Source organism: Hypomesus transpacificus, chromosome 5 (genome assembly GCF_021917145.1).
Source record: "Hypomesus transpacificus isolate Combined female chromosome 5, fHypTra1, whole genome shotgun sequence".
Classification (NCBI taxonomy): domain Eukaryota; kingdom Metazoa; phylum Chordata; class Actinopteri; order Osmeriformes; family Osmeridae; genus Hypomesus; species Hypomesus transpacificus.
Window position 1 is genome coordinate 356,440 of NC_061064.1, and position 17,251 is coordinate 373,690.

General features: G+C 45.0%; 3 protein-coding genes across 4 annotated transcripts; 2 read left to right on the plus strand and 1 right to left on the minus strand.

The window, feature by feature from the left end:
• The first annotated feature begins 56 nt into the window (after positions 1-56).
• On the plus strand, positions 57-4,933 carry stx5al (syntaxin 5A, like). Of its 2 annotated transcripts, none has more exons than XM_047020359.1 (11): positions 57-158; positions 845-1,073; positions 1,222-1,292; positions 1,395-1,450; positions 1,540-1,610; positions 1,897-2,013; positions 2,103-2,159; positions 2,325-2,400; positions 2,657-2,757; positions 3,226-3,347; positions 3,570-4,933. In XM_047020359.1, the coding sequence occupies exons 2-11, from the start codon at positions 864-866 to the stop codon at positions 3,727-3,729; spliced, it is 1,041 nt and encodes a 346-aa protein (XP_046876315.1). In that variant the 5' UTR covers positions 57-158; positions 845-863; the 3' UTR covers positions 3,730-4,933. The 2 variants fall into 2 exon arrangements, with proteins under 2 accessions (XP_046876315.1, XP_046876316.1); XM_047020360.1 differs by having other exon boundaries at positions 122-212.
• Positions 4,934-5,420: 487 nt separating this feature from the next.
• LOC124468236 (protein RD3) lies at positions 5,421-6,263 on the minus strand. Its single transcript, XM_047020895.1, is given in 3 exon segments — positions 5,421-5,703; positions 5,973-6,053; positions 6,055-6,263. Coding segments are annotated over 3 exon segments (573 nt in total).
• Positions 6,264-13,576: 7,313 nt separating this feature from the next.
• LOC124468237 (potassium channel subfamily K member 4) lies at positions 13,577-16,907 on the plus strand. Its single transcript, XM_047020897.1, has 6 exons — positions 13,577-13,803; positions 14,038-14,155; positions 14,467-14,627; positions 15,016-15,202; positions 15,832-15,974; positions 16,266-16,907. The coding sequence occupies exons 1-6, from the start codon at positions 13,615-13,617 to the stop codon at positions 16,905-16,907; spliced, it is 1,440 nt and encodes a 479-aa protein (XP_046876853.1). The 5' UTR covers positions 13,577-13,614.
• The last annotated feature ends 344 nt before the right edge of the window (positions 16,908-17,251 follow it).

Below are 17,251 nucleotides of genomic sequence, written 5' to 3' on the forward strand. Positions count from 1 at the left end.
AATCGGTTTATTTAATAATGGTCTGTCTAGGCTTCTGTACAATCAATGTCTCTTTATAAGGGGACGTGGCGCTGACGTCAATGCTTCGAGGAAGTGCCCGGATTTTAACATAAAGACGTGAGCAAATTGAGAAGCGAAAGACGAAGTACTTAGTAACGGTAAGGGATATTTGACTAAAACTTTCATGAACAAAATGCGGAGGAAAGTGTCCCGTGAGTTTTACTGTGTAATTTATTTGCAGCATGACAAATACTAGCTAGGTAGTAACTTGAAGTAGCCTAAAAGCTAGCTACAGTAGCCTACCTGTTAACTCTACAATATTAGACAAGTCCAGGTTAGCATGCTGCTAACTATCAACAAGAGAGACTGATACACCAACGTTTACCATCCTGATGTCAGCTGTTACTACTATTTGCTAGTTAAAGCCAGCTAGCTCTAGCCATCGTTTCTATTCGAACTTGTCATCCCGACCCGTTGCAAATGTATAGAGCTAGCACTACCTGTACTAGACTAGCTTCTGTACTGTACAATGATTTGGGGTTAGCTTTAATTAATAGCTTGGAACAAGATACACACTCTCAACCAAGGCTGGAACAAGATTCTTATATCAACTGTAGTATGTAGCTAAACATGAGTCATTTAAAACAGACTTTAAGACATTGAACGTTAAACTAAAGTCAACATGGGACGGTTGCTGTCTTATCTGCGTTATCACATAACCAAGCGTATGTTCTTGTTGTGTAATCGGAACAAACAAGATGATCAAGTCTTTTTGAAAGACAGCGCGCTGGTTTGTGTCCGCGTCGGCCACACTCCCAATTCATCCTACACTGTTCTCAAACAGGTGATGTGTCTGAGCAATCATGAACACGAGACGGCGCCACGGTCCTAGGAGTCAGGAAGGGGTTTATCAAGGACCTTCCCAGACACAGCCGCCCCTGCTGCAGACTCCAGACGGACTGTCTACCTCTGCGCCGTCTCCTCCAGTCCCATTGATGGACATAAGCAACATGTCTGGGAGAGATCGCACCAACGAGTTCCAGTCAGTTTGCCGGTCTCTTCAATCACGACAGGTGAGACCAGAGGAATCAGTTATGTCTTTAGCTATGATACTGAATTGCCTTACTGCTATATCAGTTTCAACCTGTCAAGTTCAGGAACTATAGATTTTGATTGAACATTGTGGATATAAGTTCTTACTTCTTGTTCTTTTTCCCCCAGAATGGAGTCCAGGCCAATAAACCAGCCCTCAGTGCAATCAGACAAGGCAGTGACTTCACCCTCATGGCTAAGTTAGTAACTAGCAGTATTTACCCATGTTACTTCTTCTGCTTTTCTGTTTACAGGAACTTTGTTCCTGTTTACATAATTTGTTTTGGTACTTTTCTCAACAGGAGAATCGGGAGGGACTTGAGTAACACTTTTTCCAAGTTGGAAAAGCTTACCATACGTAAGGATACAAACTGTTTTGTGTTTTATTTTCTGTCTTTTAAATCACATGTACGATGTTATGGATATTTTAATATTTCGTTCACACAGTTGCCAAAAGGAAATCCCTCTTTGACGACAAGGCTGTGGAGATTGAAGAGTTGACCTACATTGTTAAACAGGTTGGGAGAAACACATTTATAGGGGAAAGGCATTGTATTTGCATTGGCACATAATACATGAATTGCATCTTGCAGTTGCAATAGGTTTGGATGAACATATGTATTGTGGCGTTGATTACAAGTGTCACAAAGGTGTTGTATCCTTGCCTAGAGTGTAGTCTAGTAGTATAGCTTCCAAGTTGCTATATCGATGGTAATTTCAACATTAATATAGTTAAGAATTTCCATATGGATTTATAAAGTTTTAGATGATCTTAATTGAGATGTTGTGTGTTTCTCTTCACAGGACATTAACAGTCTGAATAAACAGATAGCACAACTACAGGGGCTAGTTCGATCAAGACAAAGTCAAAATGGACGACATCTACAGACACATTCCAACACCGTGGTGGTCTCCCTCCAGGTCAGGCCCTAGTTAAGACACCAGCACTTCTCTCTACAAGAGAAACCACCGTTGTCGCCCAACTGAAAATGCTTTTTTCCCCATTTCAGTCAAAACTGGCGTTGATGTCTAATGACTTCAAATCGGTGCTTGAGGTCAGGACTGAGGTAGGACTAGACCTCCAGACACACCTTATACACATTACACTAATTTGATAGTGATTTGGAAACTCAAATATATAAATGTGTCATTTGAAACCCTTATAATTCCTTTGTCTTGTTGTCTCAACTGTGCGTTATGTACCTCCCTCCAATGACGGTGTTCCCCCGCAGAACCTGAAAGAGCAGAGAACCAGACGAGATCAGTTCTCCCAAGCCCCCGCCTCGTCCCCTAACGTCAACAACTTTGGTGAGAGGAAAACCCATCGTCATGAAAGTAGCATCATGTATGGAAATAACGTATGTATTCATCTAGCAGACTCTTTTATCCAAGGCAACACACACAGGGACTTGAACCTGTGACCTCTTGATCTTCAGTTCAATGCTCTACCACTGAGCTACATATATCCTCCTGTGTTCAGTTGCTGTGCTGATTTGTTGTAAGGTATTTCTAACCTCACTATGATCTGGGGTTTTTTGCCCGTGACACGCCCACCCTCCTGTAGGTAACTCTGTCCTGATGCAGGACGACTCTAAATCGTCTGCTGATGTCGCTATAAACATGGATGGACGTGCCAGCCAGCAGCTGCAGCTAGTGAATGAACAGGTATTACCTCAGCACATCTCTTTGAATGGTCTCACCTAGCCAGCCTTTTTTTTTTTTTCAAACATTTCACGACTACTTCAGTTCCCACATTGAGAACATATTGCAGCACATCTCAGATGTTAAATCAATATACAAATAGTTAGTAAATCGTTGTGTGTATGAGTGTGTGTATATAGCCGCTGATCGATGACACAGTAACTCATTCTTGGCTTAAATGTCATTGTGTATCAAACCGCGCTCAGTAATCTGAGTAATATAGAGTCAGATTGCTGAGCAGTTAGGGAATCGGGTTAGTAATCAGAAGGATGCAGGTTTGATTCCCGTCCGTGTCAAGTGACTGTGTGTCCTTGGGCAAGGCACTTCACCCTACTTGCCTCAGAGGGAATGTCCCTGTACTTACTGTAAGTCGCTCTGGATAAGAGCGTCTGCTAAATGACTAAATGTAATCTAAATAATGTGTTTGCTCAGGACTCTTACATCCAGAGCCGGGCAGACACGATGCAGAACATCGAGAGCACCATTGTGGAGCTGGGCTCCATCTTCCAGCAGCTGGCCCACATGGTGAAGGAGCAGGAGGAGACAGTGCACAGGTGGGGGCAGGGGGGCAGGGAGGGATGTGTGCATGTGGATAGATGGTTGAGATGGAGGGATGAGATGAAGCTGATAAAGTGGAAAGGACCCTGGAGAACAATGGGGAAAAAGGTCCTCAAAGTTCGTGCCCCTACAGCTTTTGTGTTGGCTGGGCACAGGGTGGGTTCAGATTTGGGTTCAGTGTTCGGTCCTCATCTGTGTCTCTTTTCCGCTTCCTGTAGGATTGACGCCAACGTGGAAGACACCCAGATGAACGTGGAAGGCGCCCACACTGAGATCCTCAAATACTTTCAGTCCGTCTCCTCAAACCGCTGGCTCCTCGTCAAAATCTTCCTTGTCCTCATCATCTTCTTCATCGTCTTTGTAGTCTTCCTCGCCTAGGGGAACACCCCAGCTGGGGGGGGGGGGGGGGGGGGGTCTTTGAGTCAATCGTGAGAAGTGGACTAGAAAAGGGAGGGATGTGTTTAGAGTGGAAAAACGTGTGAGAAAAGAGGTTCTTTCATGTCTTTCTCAGGTTTCAAACTCTCACCCTTTTTGGTTTATACGAGGTGAAATCCAACACTTTGTGAACCAGGGATGTCATCTTCAGATGGATCGATGTACGCAGGAAAGGACATGAAGTAAACTGTGTTCGCCCAGTATAATGGTTACAAATATAAAGGCACTATTTCAGTTAGACGTAAACTCTATCTCGGCGCCTACTTTTGTAGAAAACATTCCTTTTTCTTGAAAGTCACGGTTAATCCAAAGAGGACATGGTCACAGAGAGACAGCTCTTGTTCTGTGTGGCCTTACTGCCGTCCTGACTCCATTCTGGGCATTCTTTCCTATGAAGCACCTCACTGCCGTCTGTGTTTGTGTGTGGAGTGGGTCAAGGGCCCAAGTGAATCATGTGAATGAACTTGACCTCCTGTGGTTCTGCTCTCATGGTTGGAAGAGCTGATTGGCCATGTTTTGGTAATGGCTCACCACCTCACAAGTCTGAACATGCAAGAATCTCACACATCATGTCGGTCGAATTGGTTGTCTTGGTAATGAATTGGTTGTCTTGGTAATGAATTGCGAGCTAAGTGTTTCGTTTTTTTTCTCATGAAGACTTCATGTTTTTACTTGTGCTGCTTTACTTGTCAAACTACAGGTACTGTCAGTACTGCTTTTACAATACAGCTGTTGTCTAATGTAAAATACAAATGTTCGTTTTATTGTAATTGTGTTCTTTCATGGATTGGACTTTGAGTGGTAGTAGACATATTTTCCTCTCAAACTCGTTCACTCAAAAATTCATATGGACAATTTTAAGTATTGTAATCTGTTTAAAAACTGTTAACACTTATTTCCTCAACAATTGTAACTCATGGAAGCACAAAAAACATTCTGAAATCAAGTTAAAGTACAGAACCCCCAAATGTAGAGCAATTATATGTTCCAAACATTTCCAACTAGCTTGTACTTTTAGTGCCACTTGTCAAGAAAGAGTTTTTGTTCTAAAGGAAACATTTAGATGCAGCTTACATAGAACTGTAATCTCTGCTTTCATGTAAAAAGTGCAAATAATATAAAGAGAAATAAATAAGATTGAAACTTTTTAAATTTTCACTGTGATTTGTAAGAATGTTCTGTCATAAACTTTTTCTTGTGATTTTTTTCAATAGGGTCCAGTTTGTAACACAGAATATCACATCCAGAAAGATGATTCAGGAAGGGCCAGTGGCAGTTCTAGACAAATTGTACAGGGACATTTTTACATGTAGAACCACCCTTGGAAAGTCCGAGCCAGACAAATTTAGCTGTTATCTATTTTTATTTACATCCGTGGATTATTTACTTAAAAAGCATTTCCAAAATGAAGTAAAAAGGAGGTCAAAGCGTTGTTTAAAAACCTACCAGGAGGCTGTTGGGCTGATGTATTTTGGCACTTTAAAAGATACATTCACGATTTTAATCTCTAAATGTGACGTGTTCTCTGTGTTCGCTCATCTCCTCCACAGCATGTGACGTTCCCTCTCAGTTGTCCTCTCCCTCCTCCATCGGGCTAATGTGGGGCATGCTCCTCGTCCTCCTGCCCCTCCTGCTCACCCCCACGGCCGCCTCCCCCCCTCCTCATCCCCGGACGCCGTCTCGTCCTCCTCCAAGCCCCCCGTGCCCCCGGGGCTGACCATTAGGTCCCAGAGGGGGTTGATGCGCCTCTGGAAGGTGATGTAGGAGAGGCTCTTGCTGCGTTGGTGTTCCCAGCGAGCAGCCCTCATCCTCATGACCTCCTCCTCCACGCCATCCAGACACTCGCACAGCACGGAGCGGAGGATATGGGACACCTCGCTGACCTCAGGCTCAATCTCTGTCACCAACTTCCTTGTCCTGAGGCAAGGAGGAAACATGGCAGACTGTTCATCTTATCGTGGGTGCAGCTCGGGTGTTAGAGCATTTGACGACAGATAAACACACCCACGGTTCAAATCCCTACTTTGTATCATCGATTTGAACAAAATGGCATGCTATATGAACACATCATCATTGTCACTGCTGTGTTTTTTCTTTCGATCTATTAAACTAGATTCTCCTCATACAACCAGAGTGTTAACATTGAAACTTCCCCAACGCAATTAATCATTCTTCTCCCCACTTACTTCAGCAGGACAGGTCCACACTGGGAAGGAGGGATCTTGGCCCACAGGTCTCTCAGCTCCAGCTGCTCCCCGGGGGTTGAGCACAAACGAGGGCCGGGGAGGGTCAGCCAGCCAGCTGTACTCTACCCAGGAGCTCCCGTGGCTCAGCAGCGAGGCCCTGTCCCGGGGCTGCCGCTCAGTGCGCCTCAGTAGGGCGCCCAGCTCCAGCATCAGCGTGTTGGTCACCTGGTCCTCCGGCGAGCGCTGGCACGACACCGCGGCCTCCGAGGAGAACACCAACCTCTGGAACATCTGAGCGGGGCGGGAGACGGATGTGAGAGAGAGGGAGTTTAGACGGATGTGAGAGAGAGGGAGTTTAGACGGATGTGGGAGAGAGGGAGTTTAGACGGATGTGGGAGAGGGAGTTTAGACGGATGTGAGAGAGGGGCTTTAGACGGATGTGAGAGAGAGGGAGTTTAGACGGATGTGGGAGGGTTTGGTTTAGGCAGCCCTGCACATCCAAAGGTCCCAGGTTCAAAACCCAGCCTCTGTTTTAGAGGAACATGTTTGTGTAAATCTCGTTTGTACTTTGATATCAAATCAAATGTATTTGTATAGCCCTTTTTACACGCAAGTATGTCACAGAGGGCTTCACATATGCCCATAGTACTGCCCCTCAGACAACCTAAACCCTCAAGCATGTGGCACTGTCGCAGGCACTGTTTGTGTACGTGCTCATCAGTAGCTGCACAGAAATTATACCTGAAGATTATTTGTAATGGCAATTATTGTAGTCCTCCATTGGTACATTTACAAAGCAATTCACACAAGTTTTGGACAGATCGGTCGTTATTTCAACAACAAAATACATGTATAAAGAAATAATGGAAAACTTTATTCAGTTTCTGTTAAGTGTAGTATTATATTGACTCTTACACCATGTTAACTATGAGATGGCAACAATGACAGTGCTTTCACTCACAGCAGGACAGCTTCAGATCCAGGGAGAGAGGCTGGAGTCTGTCCCCTCGGCCTGCATTCTAACTCCCTATTAATACCAGTCTGAGAGAGCATTTTCCTGACTGGATCAGCACTTCTCTATCCCTCAGACATCTTAATGTGCTTCAATGCCGTTGGTAAATAACGTCTGCAGTCTAAACCCAGGAGTATTTATAACGGGAATTAATTATTTTTTGTTATAATTATTATTATTTTAGATGTGATCAGTGTACAATATCTAGCCAAATGACAGAAAGCACGTAGAAAATGGTCTTGTCATGAGAGTAATACAGTTCTACCTCCCAATATGTGAAAGATTGAATTCTAATTATTGGAAATCCAGTCATAACTCTTCCAGATAAATAACGTTTTACGTCTTAAATATGTCTGTATATTGAACACCTTAGATTACAGTACAACTCAAACACATTTTGTATCTTGGTGCTGGCAGGTCAGGTCAGCTCCCTCTCTTTCTTTAAAAGCTTTTCCAAACCAGCTGTTATTAAATTAATGTGGAAAGGAAGTTTTTGTGAATCGATTCAAGGTGTAAGTGTGTGCTGGATGTTGTCAGGTGTCTTGCTGTCTGTGGTCTGGTTGATTTCCTGCCACGACTCTGTCTCTTTGTGGTAAGTCAACAATTGTAATTTAAATATTTCTTTTTTAGAATGACCTGAAATCATCTCTGAAATCTCAGTAATAATTACAATAAGAGTATTAAATTGTATTATAATTTTGTGTTAGTGATTTCATGCCATACAAAACACAGCAATTCATACTAGAAATCCAGAGGATTCACACCAAATGGTTCTTGTTTTTTGTTGTTTTCAGTGTGTTTTTTTTTCTTTGTTTTTTGCAAGCTTTCCTTTAACTAAATGGGTGAAAATTGCAGACGTCTACAAAATAATCAATTTCATCGGCTGAGAAGCTCATGCATCATCAGAAATTACAGAAAAAGAGGTTTAGAGGAAGAAGGCCCTAATGTGCTCAGGACGCAGATCTTCATCCACCACATCTTAGTTTCACTCCCCTCTCTTTCCTTGTTTTTAACTCCCTCCCCACCACCCCTTCTCCACCCCTTCTCCACCCCTTCTCCACCCCTTCTTTTGCTCATGTAATTGCTGGTAAACATGCAACTCATTCAATCAGTTCTCTGTAGATGTTTCAGCCCAGTCCTTTTCCTTGCTTCCAGGGGCCCTCTCCATGCGTTTCACCTCTCCCCGCTCATCACTTCTCTCTCCTGTCTCTGTATCGTATCAGGTTCTGTTCTTTCAGTCTCTTTTCCATGAGCCTCAGTTCTCCTAGTGCTTACAAACTGCAGAAAGGAAATATCCTAACTCAACGCAGAGGAAGGCGTTTGGAATCCGGGTTGTGACCATCTCTGGGGGATCAGAAGTAAGAACTCAAACTTTTCCTCAAAATTGTTTTTATATGTGTCATGTCTGTAGTTGATGATGATGACATCACAGCCATGAACTTTGACTCACAACTTGGACTTGATGTAATACAGTTAATGTGATAAAAAGGTTTTTAAAAACCATAAAGATAAAAGTGTTGCTACTTTTGTGTGATATTTTGAATTTCAAAAATTAGAAAGTATTTGTACGCACAAGCCCGGCTTAATATTATTCAAGTGGAGGCATCATTTTTTGTCTTGAGGGTCACTAATGAACAATGACTTGTTTTTACACTAGCCACTCAATCTTTCATCCTTTTAATATTCACAGTTTCAACTCTCTCAGAGAGTCTGTTTTCTGATGACATTGTGAGCCCACTAGATGATTTCACATTCTTGTCTATTTCTCTAAGTAAACAGTTCCTCACTTGTGTTTACTTCAAAGTGCTGTATATCTCCTGTGTCGTTCTAACTCACTACTCAGACTATGGCTTGATTTACTGAGTCCAAGCAATACGACTCCTGTTTCATAGCATTTGGATTCAGTTCAGATTTTGTGCCCAAAGGGAGGCAGCAGGCTCTCACTGAGATTGAATTGATGGAGCTAAGTGTACCTAAGAATTTAATTTGGTGGTTTTATTTATAAAAATCCAATATGTCCCATATTATCCTCGGCTCCTTTTGAATTCCAGTCAGATGCAAAAGTTCTCCATGAGATTACCGCAAATCGAAAGTAACCTTACGAACTTACAACTTTAAATCCCTGTTCATGTTGATGAGTTACTCACAGCCGATGACAAAGCAATAATTATTGATGTAGTTTCTTTGCGATACAATTCATTAATTAATTAAATAAATGTACACTGATGAAGTGATAGGATGCACATGGATCCTTGCCCGGGAAGCTGAGCTGGCCAGGGAGAGAAAGAGAGATGGAAACGTTTTTGTTTTCCTGTCAAGGCCTTGTTAAACTGAGTAGTAGACTGTGATCAATCATACCACCTGACGGGCAAGGGAAGTCTGCCCAGACTTTGCAGCATCAAGCTACATAAGTTAATTACATGCGGAGCTTTTTAATCTTGGGGAAGGTCTACAAAGAAGGTCTTTCGGGTCTTTGGAAGAGTGTCCAGGCTCCTCCTGGTTCTCCGAGCGGCTCCTCCTCTCCTCAGCGCCCCAGTGTTGTCCACAGACATCTAACTGTGTTAACGGTTGTCAGAGTGCTTCTCAAAGGTATTCTTGTTGTTTGCTTTCTCAGCATAACAGTACGAGTTTCTCATGAATAATATATACCCGTTTATGCATTTAAAATCCAGTTACATGTGTGGCTTCTCAGTGGAGATGCCATTTTGATACAGTTTATCAATCATGTATCATGGAACTTTTATTACGTGTGCTGCTGCGCTGCAAACTGCGTTCAATAAAACCCAAAGCGACGTACATAGAGAAGGAAGCCTGAACATGCACCAACATTTCACTTCATTTCTACATCCCCAATCAATTTCGACCTCCATTTTAGTGGTCTGTAAGGATAAACAGACTGGCACTCGCCCAGGTGGGAGGAGAGAGAGACAGAGTGTGAGAGAGAGAGAGAGAGAGAGAGAGAGAGAGAGAGAGAGAGAGAGAGAGAGAGAGAGAGAGAGAGAGAGAGAGAGAGAGAGAGAGAGAGAGAGAGAGAGAGAGAGAGAGAGAGAGAGAGAGAGAGAGAGAGAGAGAGAGAGAGAGAGAGAGAGAGACATGGCACACAGCAGGCTCCTGCAGGAACTGCAGAGTTACACCATCAGACCAACAGAACCGAGAGAAGATCTTTCTCTGGTCCTTCCTGTCTGGGGAGGAGATGAGGAGGAGAGCAGGAGAGGAAATGAATAAAACTGCCGATATCAAGTCAATGTAAAGTAATCACAAATATTGAGAGGTTTAATGCCAAGAGAACAAATCAGAAGCTGTTTTTTTGTTTATTCTTATATATGATCTTTTGACTTGAGCCTGTAGATTTTACTGTTTGTCTGACTTGGTTGTTCACGCTTCCATCTGTAGTTTCACCCAGGGGTGTAGCCCAAAAAATATTTTTGGGTAGGCCTAGAAAAATATGGTAAGGCATCTTTTCAGTTTTTTTTTTACTTATTTAATTTACGATGTGCAATGTAATTTTTCGGAGATAGTTTCGTTTTCGGGTAGGCCTTAGAACAAATTGGGTAGGCCTGTGCCTACCCGGGCCTACCCGTGGCTACGCCCCTGGTTCCACCTGTTCTAATTGCCTGTGTGTTAGATGACTTTGACGGTCAGAAGGTAAGCCAAGGAAGACAATCAAATGAATCTCCCTCAGTCCACAACAGAGTGATAGGCATGAGTGAGAAACATGTCTCTCAGATGGCAATTACATACATTAGCTGGACAGCACAGATATAGTAACCACCACAACATGCCCTTAAACAGCACACATTCCACGCATGATGCACAGGGGAAATGGCACACAGGTGATGCGGTCATAACTAAGTTTGGAGAACTATTATCTACTTCCTCGCTCTCCAGAGGTTACACAAAGTGCATTCCTAGATCTATCCATGTCCTTCGAGGGGCCCACGAGGCGACCTCTTCCTCACTGAGACATGAGCTGTGTATACAGAAAATCTGCATATCACTGTGTTAACAGGATTAAGAGTGTAGGCCTGTAACCAGCTTCAGAGTTTAACAAGGTGCAACCACTGATGTAAATCCTAACTGTAGGACCTTTTAATAATAATTAATATTTGCACCAGGGCACCCGTTAAATAAATGATTCACCAAGGTCTGAACCTTGGGCATGTAGATTCGGCGCTGGAACCATGTTTAAGAACCCTGAAGACACAATGAAAGGAAAGTTCCAATATCATCCATCCTTACTCTTTGTGTGCTCCAGTTTAAAATGCAACAAAGTTGTCAAATGCAACAAATATTTGGAACAGAAAATAAAGCGGCAAGCTCGTTTCAGCTGAAAGTATCTGCATTGACCCCTCCCTTCGGATCTGGTTCCTTATCTCTGACACATACATTTCTCTCCCTCATCTCTCTTTATTTCTCTCTCTCGCTCTCTCTCCCAATCTCTCTCTCTCTCTGTTGCTCTCTCTCTGTTGCTCTCTCTCTATCTCAATCTCTCTCTGACACACACATTTCTCTCTCTCCACCTCTTTCTGCCTGTGAGCCAGTTTGATGGAGGATCTTTTGGATTCTTGGGCATTCAGCAACAGCCTCTCTCCCGCACGCTCATACACACACATACACACACATACCGGTTAACCCAGCATCTGTCTGAGTGTTAGAGCCAAACACTCCACACAGCAGCCGATCAGTACGTTGATAGGATCCTTAATTTTGAGGTAAGACATCTCCCTGGATGTGTGTTGGATCCTGCATGGTGCCCTGTTATCATCCTGCTATCATCCTGCTATCATCCTGCTATCATCCTGCTTTTCATAGTGCTATCTTCCCGCTTTCATTCTGCTTTCATAGTGCTTTAGAAGTGTTTTTATTCAGCCTCACGCAGTGTGCTTCTCAAGAGTCAGCAGGGAGCTACCATATGCTATAAAATGGGAATAAAACGTTGTTATGGTTATTGGATGCAGCAGATTCTTGTAGAATGTGTCCACTGTGGATATTAACACTGGTTTCATGTCATGTCAGATTTGTCTGTTATATTTTGTGCTGTAGACCGTCAGATATGCAGCATTCACCACTCCTCAGCTAAAAACATGCATGTTGATATTACTACAGTATGTATAGTAAGACGCATTAGTCTGTGTGTAAACGAACATCTAAGACACAGGAATATTTGAGAAAAAAATGTGTGTGCTGAGACTGGCACATTAGAATGTGTGCCATTGCGTGTTGCAAGTATTTGAGTCATTCAATTGATGTATCCTGAGATGGTCTCAGGGTTGCTTGGGAGGGTGTATTTCACTCCGGCTGTGTGACAGTTTATTGGTCTCAGTTTGAACGAGGGCCAGAGGATCTGCTGACTGATAGACTGCTCGGGCGAAAGTTACACTGGCAAAGAGGCACATAGACCCAACCAATATCATTCCAGTCCAAATTCAGACTGCTTTATACAATATCACAGATGGAAGCAATACATTACAGATATATCAATAACAGGTTCATTGATTGACTGTAGAGCCATTGATTGTGTCCCAGGGGCTTTTAATGCTTCCACTTGAAATATGTGGCCGTATCAATGACTGGATTACCTAATTACTCACACTTTAGTGGCTGGGAGAAACCTTCCCACTGAAAACCTAATTCAGCTCTGTCATGGAACCGAATTGATGGGCCATTAGTTCTTAACACAGCCTGCAAATACTGCAGAGTATGTTGTAGGACGACTGGGCGTGCTGTGAAATAACATGCTGTAAGGCCCTAAGACAGGTAACTCATATGGACAGACACACACAAACACAAACACACACACATGTGGTTGTCGATTTTTTTTCTTTTCTATGTCCACTGGTATTACCTCTCTTTGTTCCCTTCTGCTTTGGCAGAAGGGGGTGTTTGGTCTAAAACAAAGTGGTTTCCATAAGACCTGTCAATACACCAGCTGTTTTCCATGTTCCACACCCCAGGCTCTCTGTGCAACCCTTCCCTGCCACAAACAAGAAGTCACACTTAGATCTCTTGGATCTTATCCGTTGAGGGGTTGATCTCACACATAATACAGTGTTAACAAACAGTGTGTTCAGTGTTTTCGTGTACACACAAAAAGATGATATGTTCACGAACATGCTCAGACAATGCTCCGCTCTCCTTCCTGATGGCGAAACTGCTTTCTTCTTCTTGTCCACCTCCCTCTGCTCTCCTGCTCAGTGTCGCCCCCTTCAGACGGCGAGGAGGGGCTGCCTCGTAGCTACGGGTCCAGAGACTCCATACTCAGCCACCGAGAGAAGAGGGCTTGGAGGAGTAGAGGGGAAGAAGGGGGAGAGAGAGAGAGGTAAACGTCACAGAAATGAACTGGTGGTGGTCAGTGGTGTAGCCAGGAAATCTTTCACAGGGGCTGTGGTTGAGGGTTGGGGGGCAGAAAAACAAATCGTTTGTGTCAGTCAGTGTTTGGGTGGAGGTGGCCCTGGGCGCTCACCTTGGCCCTGAACAGTAATTGTTGCAGTTAAAGGTCAGCGTTTCACCCAGGCTGCCTGATGACCACGCTGCTGCCTCCACAGCTGGGGTCCTGAGCGTGGGCGCTCTGAGAGAGGGGGGAAGAGGCCTGCAGCTCCAGTTCCGTCCCTGAGCGGACGTGGGTCAGCCATGCGCTGCTCCACCCTCCTGGGCATCCTGACCGGGGTGTTGCTCTACCTGATCCTGGGGGCCGTGGTGTTCCGCACCCTGGAGCTCCCCCGCGAGGAAGGCCAGCACATGCAGCTGCACGACACGCGACGCGCCTTCCTGGAGAACTACACCTGCGTCAGCCCCAACGTCCTGCAGGCCCTCATAGAGGTACGCTCACCTGGCCAGACCTGTGGAACACTCTGGTCACCTGGCTACGCCTGGAGAACAACCTGGTTGCCTTGGTTACCCATGCAGAGGCCTACCCTCCATGGTTTATGTACCTGCACCTGCACTATACACACACACACAACATGATGAGAGGTCACACAGGGGGGGCCTAGATTCACTGTCTCAGAGCCACTAAACACTTGTGTGATTCTTGTCTCTCTTTCTCCCCTTCAGGAGGTGGCCGATGCGATTGGTGCAGGCGTGGATCCCAGCGCCAATGAGACTTCCTTCAGCAGCCAATGGGATCTGGCCAGCGCCTTCTTCTTCTCTGGTACCATCATCACCACCATCGGTGTGTGTCCAGAATGTTCCCTGCATCCATCCAAACTAGACTACAGCATAATATCTTACCAGCATTCCGCCTCAATTCCTACAGTTTCCATCCAAATGTAATCAATTTAATCAACGCTTTCTTTCTCAGTTCTGCTCTTCTAGTTTGTCGTATGTCGTGTGAAGTATGCTTGACATCCCACTGTCCTCACACAGCACAGTTCATAGTCTTCATTTAACACCAGGAAGGATCTACAGGTCCATCTCGTGAGAGTGACATTAACCTCCCCCCCCCCTCTAAAAAACTGACATTTTTTACATTTGTTGCGGCAGGTTTTGGGAACATCTCCCCAAAGACAGAAGGCGGGCAGCTGTTCTGCATCTTCTACGCCCTGGTGGGGATCCCACTCTTCGGCTTCCTGCTGGCCGGTGTTGGAGACCACCTGGGGACAGGGCTCAGCAAAGCTGTGCTCAAAATAGAGACTCTCTTCCTGGTCAGACCTCTTACTGCTGTAACTGGTGCTGGATTTGCTGTCTGTCTCTGATGTTTTTCTGCGTTTTACCATGTGATGTTAGTTAATGATAGTTTACATGTTCCTGTTGCGCTATAATTGAGATGTTGTTATTGTAGCACAGAGCTTGGTGGCTGAAAATTTGGTAATTTTTCACTGTGCCTGACGAATAGAGACCCTTCCTTGACTCTGTCAGTTATGAGAACACTGTTAGAACCATGCACTTCTGATATTTCTATCCACCCTATTTGCATGTCTCTTTGGAAAAAAGCTTCTGCGAAACAAATAAAATGTAAACATCTCTCTCTGTCCGTCTATCTCCACCTGTCCACTTCTATCACTCCATCTTGTGTTCCTCCCTGTTTCCCAGAGGTGGAAGGTGAGCCCAACGATTGTAAGGGTCATCTCAGCCGTCTTGTCCATCCTGTTGGGGTGCGTACTCTTCGTTGCCGTGCCGATCATGGTGTTTAAGGAAGTTGAGAAGTGGTCTTTCCTGGAGTCCGCCTACTTTGTGGTCATCACCTTGACTACGGTGGGTTTCGGAGACTATGTAGCAGGTATGTTTACCATCGCCCTGAGCAGGGCCTAACTTTTCCCCCCTATACGGCGCCCCCGGCCCTGAGACAATATCGGTTTCTCATTATCTGTTATCTGTTGTTCTTACTTTTTGAATCCACGCTCGATATAAAATACAGTCAAAATGCAATTTTTTATGATTTTTATTTCATAAAATGTTTTATTGACACTTATAATAATTGAAAGAAGACTGTAGAAAACGTACCAGGGACATCTGTGAGGTTTCAGCACCTTCTAGTGTTTTCTTCTAGTAGTGGAATTATACTTTCTGCACGTCTGTTGATCTCAGATCGCAGAATCAAATCATTGTTTCTTGTTTGACCACAGTAGGCCTGTGAATTAATAGATGTCATTACATTTTTTAATTGTATTTTATTATTTGATGCAATAGTAATGATATTCAATTATAACCCCTATGTTGTCTTACTGTATTTAAGTAATGTATGACTGTTTTGTCACTTTGGTTTAGAACTAAATGCTCATTCGAATGAATGAGATCAAGGGTGACCTCCCGATGAACATGTTTGTCTTTCAGTCATTAAAACAGAACCTTCTCTTCAGTGTTCCCACCAGGCTGTGTGCAAACCACATCTCCTCTCCCTGTGTTCAGGTGACAGTGGAGACAGGGGGAGTGACCACTGGTACAAGCCTCTGGTTTGGTTCTGGATCCTTCTTGGTCTGGCCTACTTTGTTTCGGTGCTGACCATGATTGGGAACTGGATCCGAGTGCTGTTCAAGAAGACGAGGGCTGAGGTAAGAATGAGGGGATGGCATCACCCCTTTCCTCTCCTGCCTTCTCTCTCTGTCCTCCTTCCCCTCCCTCCCTCCCCTCCTTCCTCTCCCTCTCGTCTCTCCTTCCCCCTCTCTAACCACCCCACGTCCCCTCTCTCCTCTCCTGCCCTTTTTCTCCTCTCTCTAATGCCGCCATCCCCTCTGTCCTGCCCCCCTTCCGGCTCTACCTCCCCCTCATGCCCCCGCTCTGTCTGTAACTAACCCTCCCCGCCCTCTCTTGCCCATCCCCGGCCCCCCGTTTCCAACTCCCAGATGGAGGAGCTGCGTGCTCACGCCACCGACTGGACCCAGAACATCCAGAACATGTCTGTCGACTTCCGCATCCCGGTAAAACTGGACGACCCCTTCAAGGGGCGCAGGAGGAAGCGTCGCCATGGCGGCCGCAATCGCAGCCACGGGGGCGGTCAGAGCGTGTCCGTCACAGGCGTCCCTGGGGAGGGGGGCACGGCCATGGAGAACGACAAGCTGCCCCCGAGCCCGTCAGAATCCGGGTCCTCATCCTGCTCGTACTCCTACTCCTCCAACGAGTCTGAGTCGGGCTCCAGGACGGGGTCAGAGGTCACCCAGACCGAGCACGTGCCTGAGGGGAAAAGTCAAGATCTTAATAAAGATTTTTTCCCCGACCAACTTTACTGCCAGCCTCTGGATTACTTTGGAGAGAACCTGGCCTTCATCGACGAGTCTTCGGATGCTGTGAGCGGAAAGCTTCACTTGGATCCCCTGCTGGATCCAGCGCAGCCTGGTTCTGTCCCTCGGAAGATCAAGAGAAGACGTCATAGAAGACCACTTCCACAGAAGAGCCCGAAGACCAGCCCTTCTAACCCAGGGAAGAAAGAACCAAACGGGGACATAAATCCTCCTTCAAATTCTCCACCTGCTCCACCAAGGCCTTAATAGCTGGAGGAAGCCAAAGACTTTAACTTATGGTTGAATCACCTTAATATCAATCAAGAGTCAGGGACTACACTTGTAGCAGCACATCCTCTGGGCGAGCTCCGTGATCCGGATGAAAATTGGAAATCAAGGTTTGTTAAGGGGTTCATTGCTCATCACACCTGCTACTAAGGCACAACTCCAGAAGACCCTAAAGGGTTCACAGACCTGGGAGTTGCAAGTGCGACATCTTGACAGATCGTGTTCGCCTGTCTGCTTCAGAGATGTCGATGAATTAAATACCTGCAACTGAAATCAAATTAACTTTGCATGTAAAATGTCATGGAATTAATTTTTATGATCAC

Bases quoted from the DNA above. Each gene is read 5' to 3' on its own strand.
- stx5al (XM_047020359.1), top strand. From the start codon at position 864: ATGAACACGAGACGGCGCCACGGTCCTAGGAGTCAGGAAGGGGTTTAT. The intron at 1,611-1,896 runs GTTGGGAGAAAC...TTCTCTTCACAG, and splicing joins TGACCTACATTGTTAAACAG to GACATTAACAGTCTGAATAA. The intron at 2,160-2,324 runs GTAGGACTAGAC...GTTCCCCCGCAG, and splicing joins TGCTTGAGGTCAGGACTGAG to AACCTGAAAGAGCAGAGAAC.
- LOC124468237 (XM_047020897.1), top strand. From the start codon at position 13,615: ATGCGCTGCTCCACCCTCCTGGGCATCCTGACCGGGGTGTTGCTCTAC. The intron at 13,804-14,037 runs GTACGCTCACCT...TCTCCCCTTCAG, and splicing joins TCCTGCAGGCCCTCATAGAG to GAGGTGGCCGATGCGATTGG. The intron at 14,628-15,015 runs GTCAGACCTCTT...CCTGTTTCCCAG, and splicing joins AAATAGAGACTCTCTTCCTG to AGGTGGAAGGTGAGCCCAAC.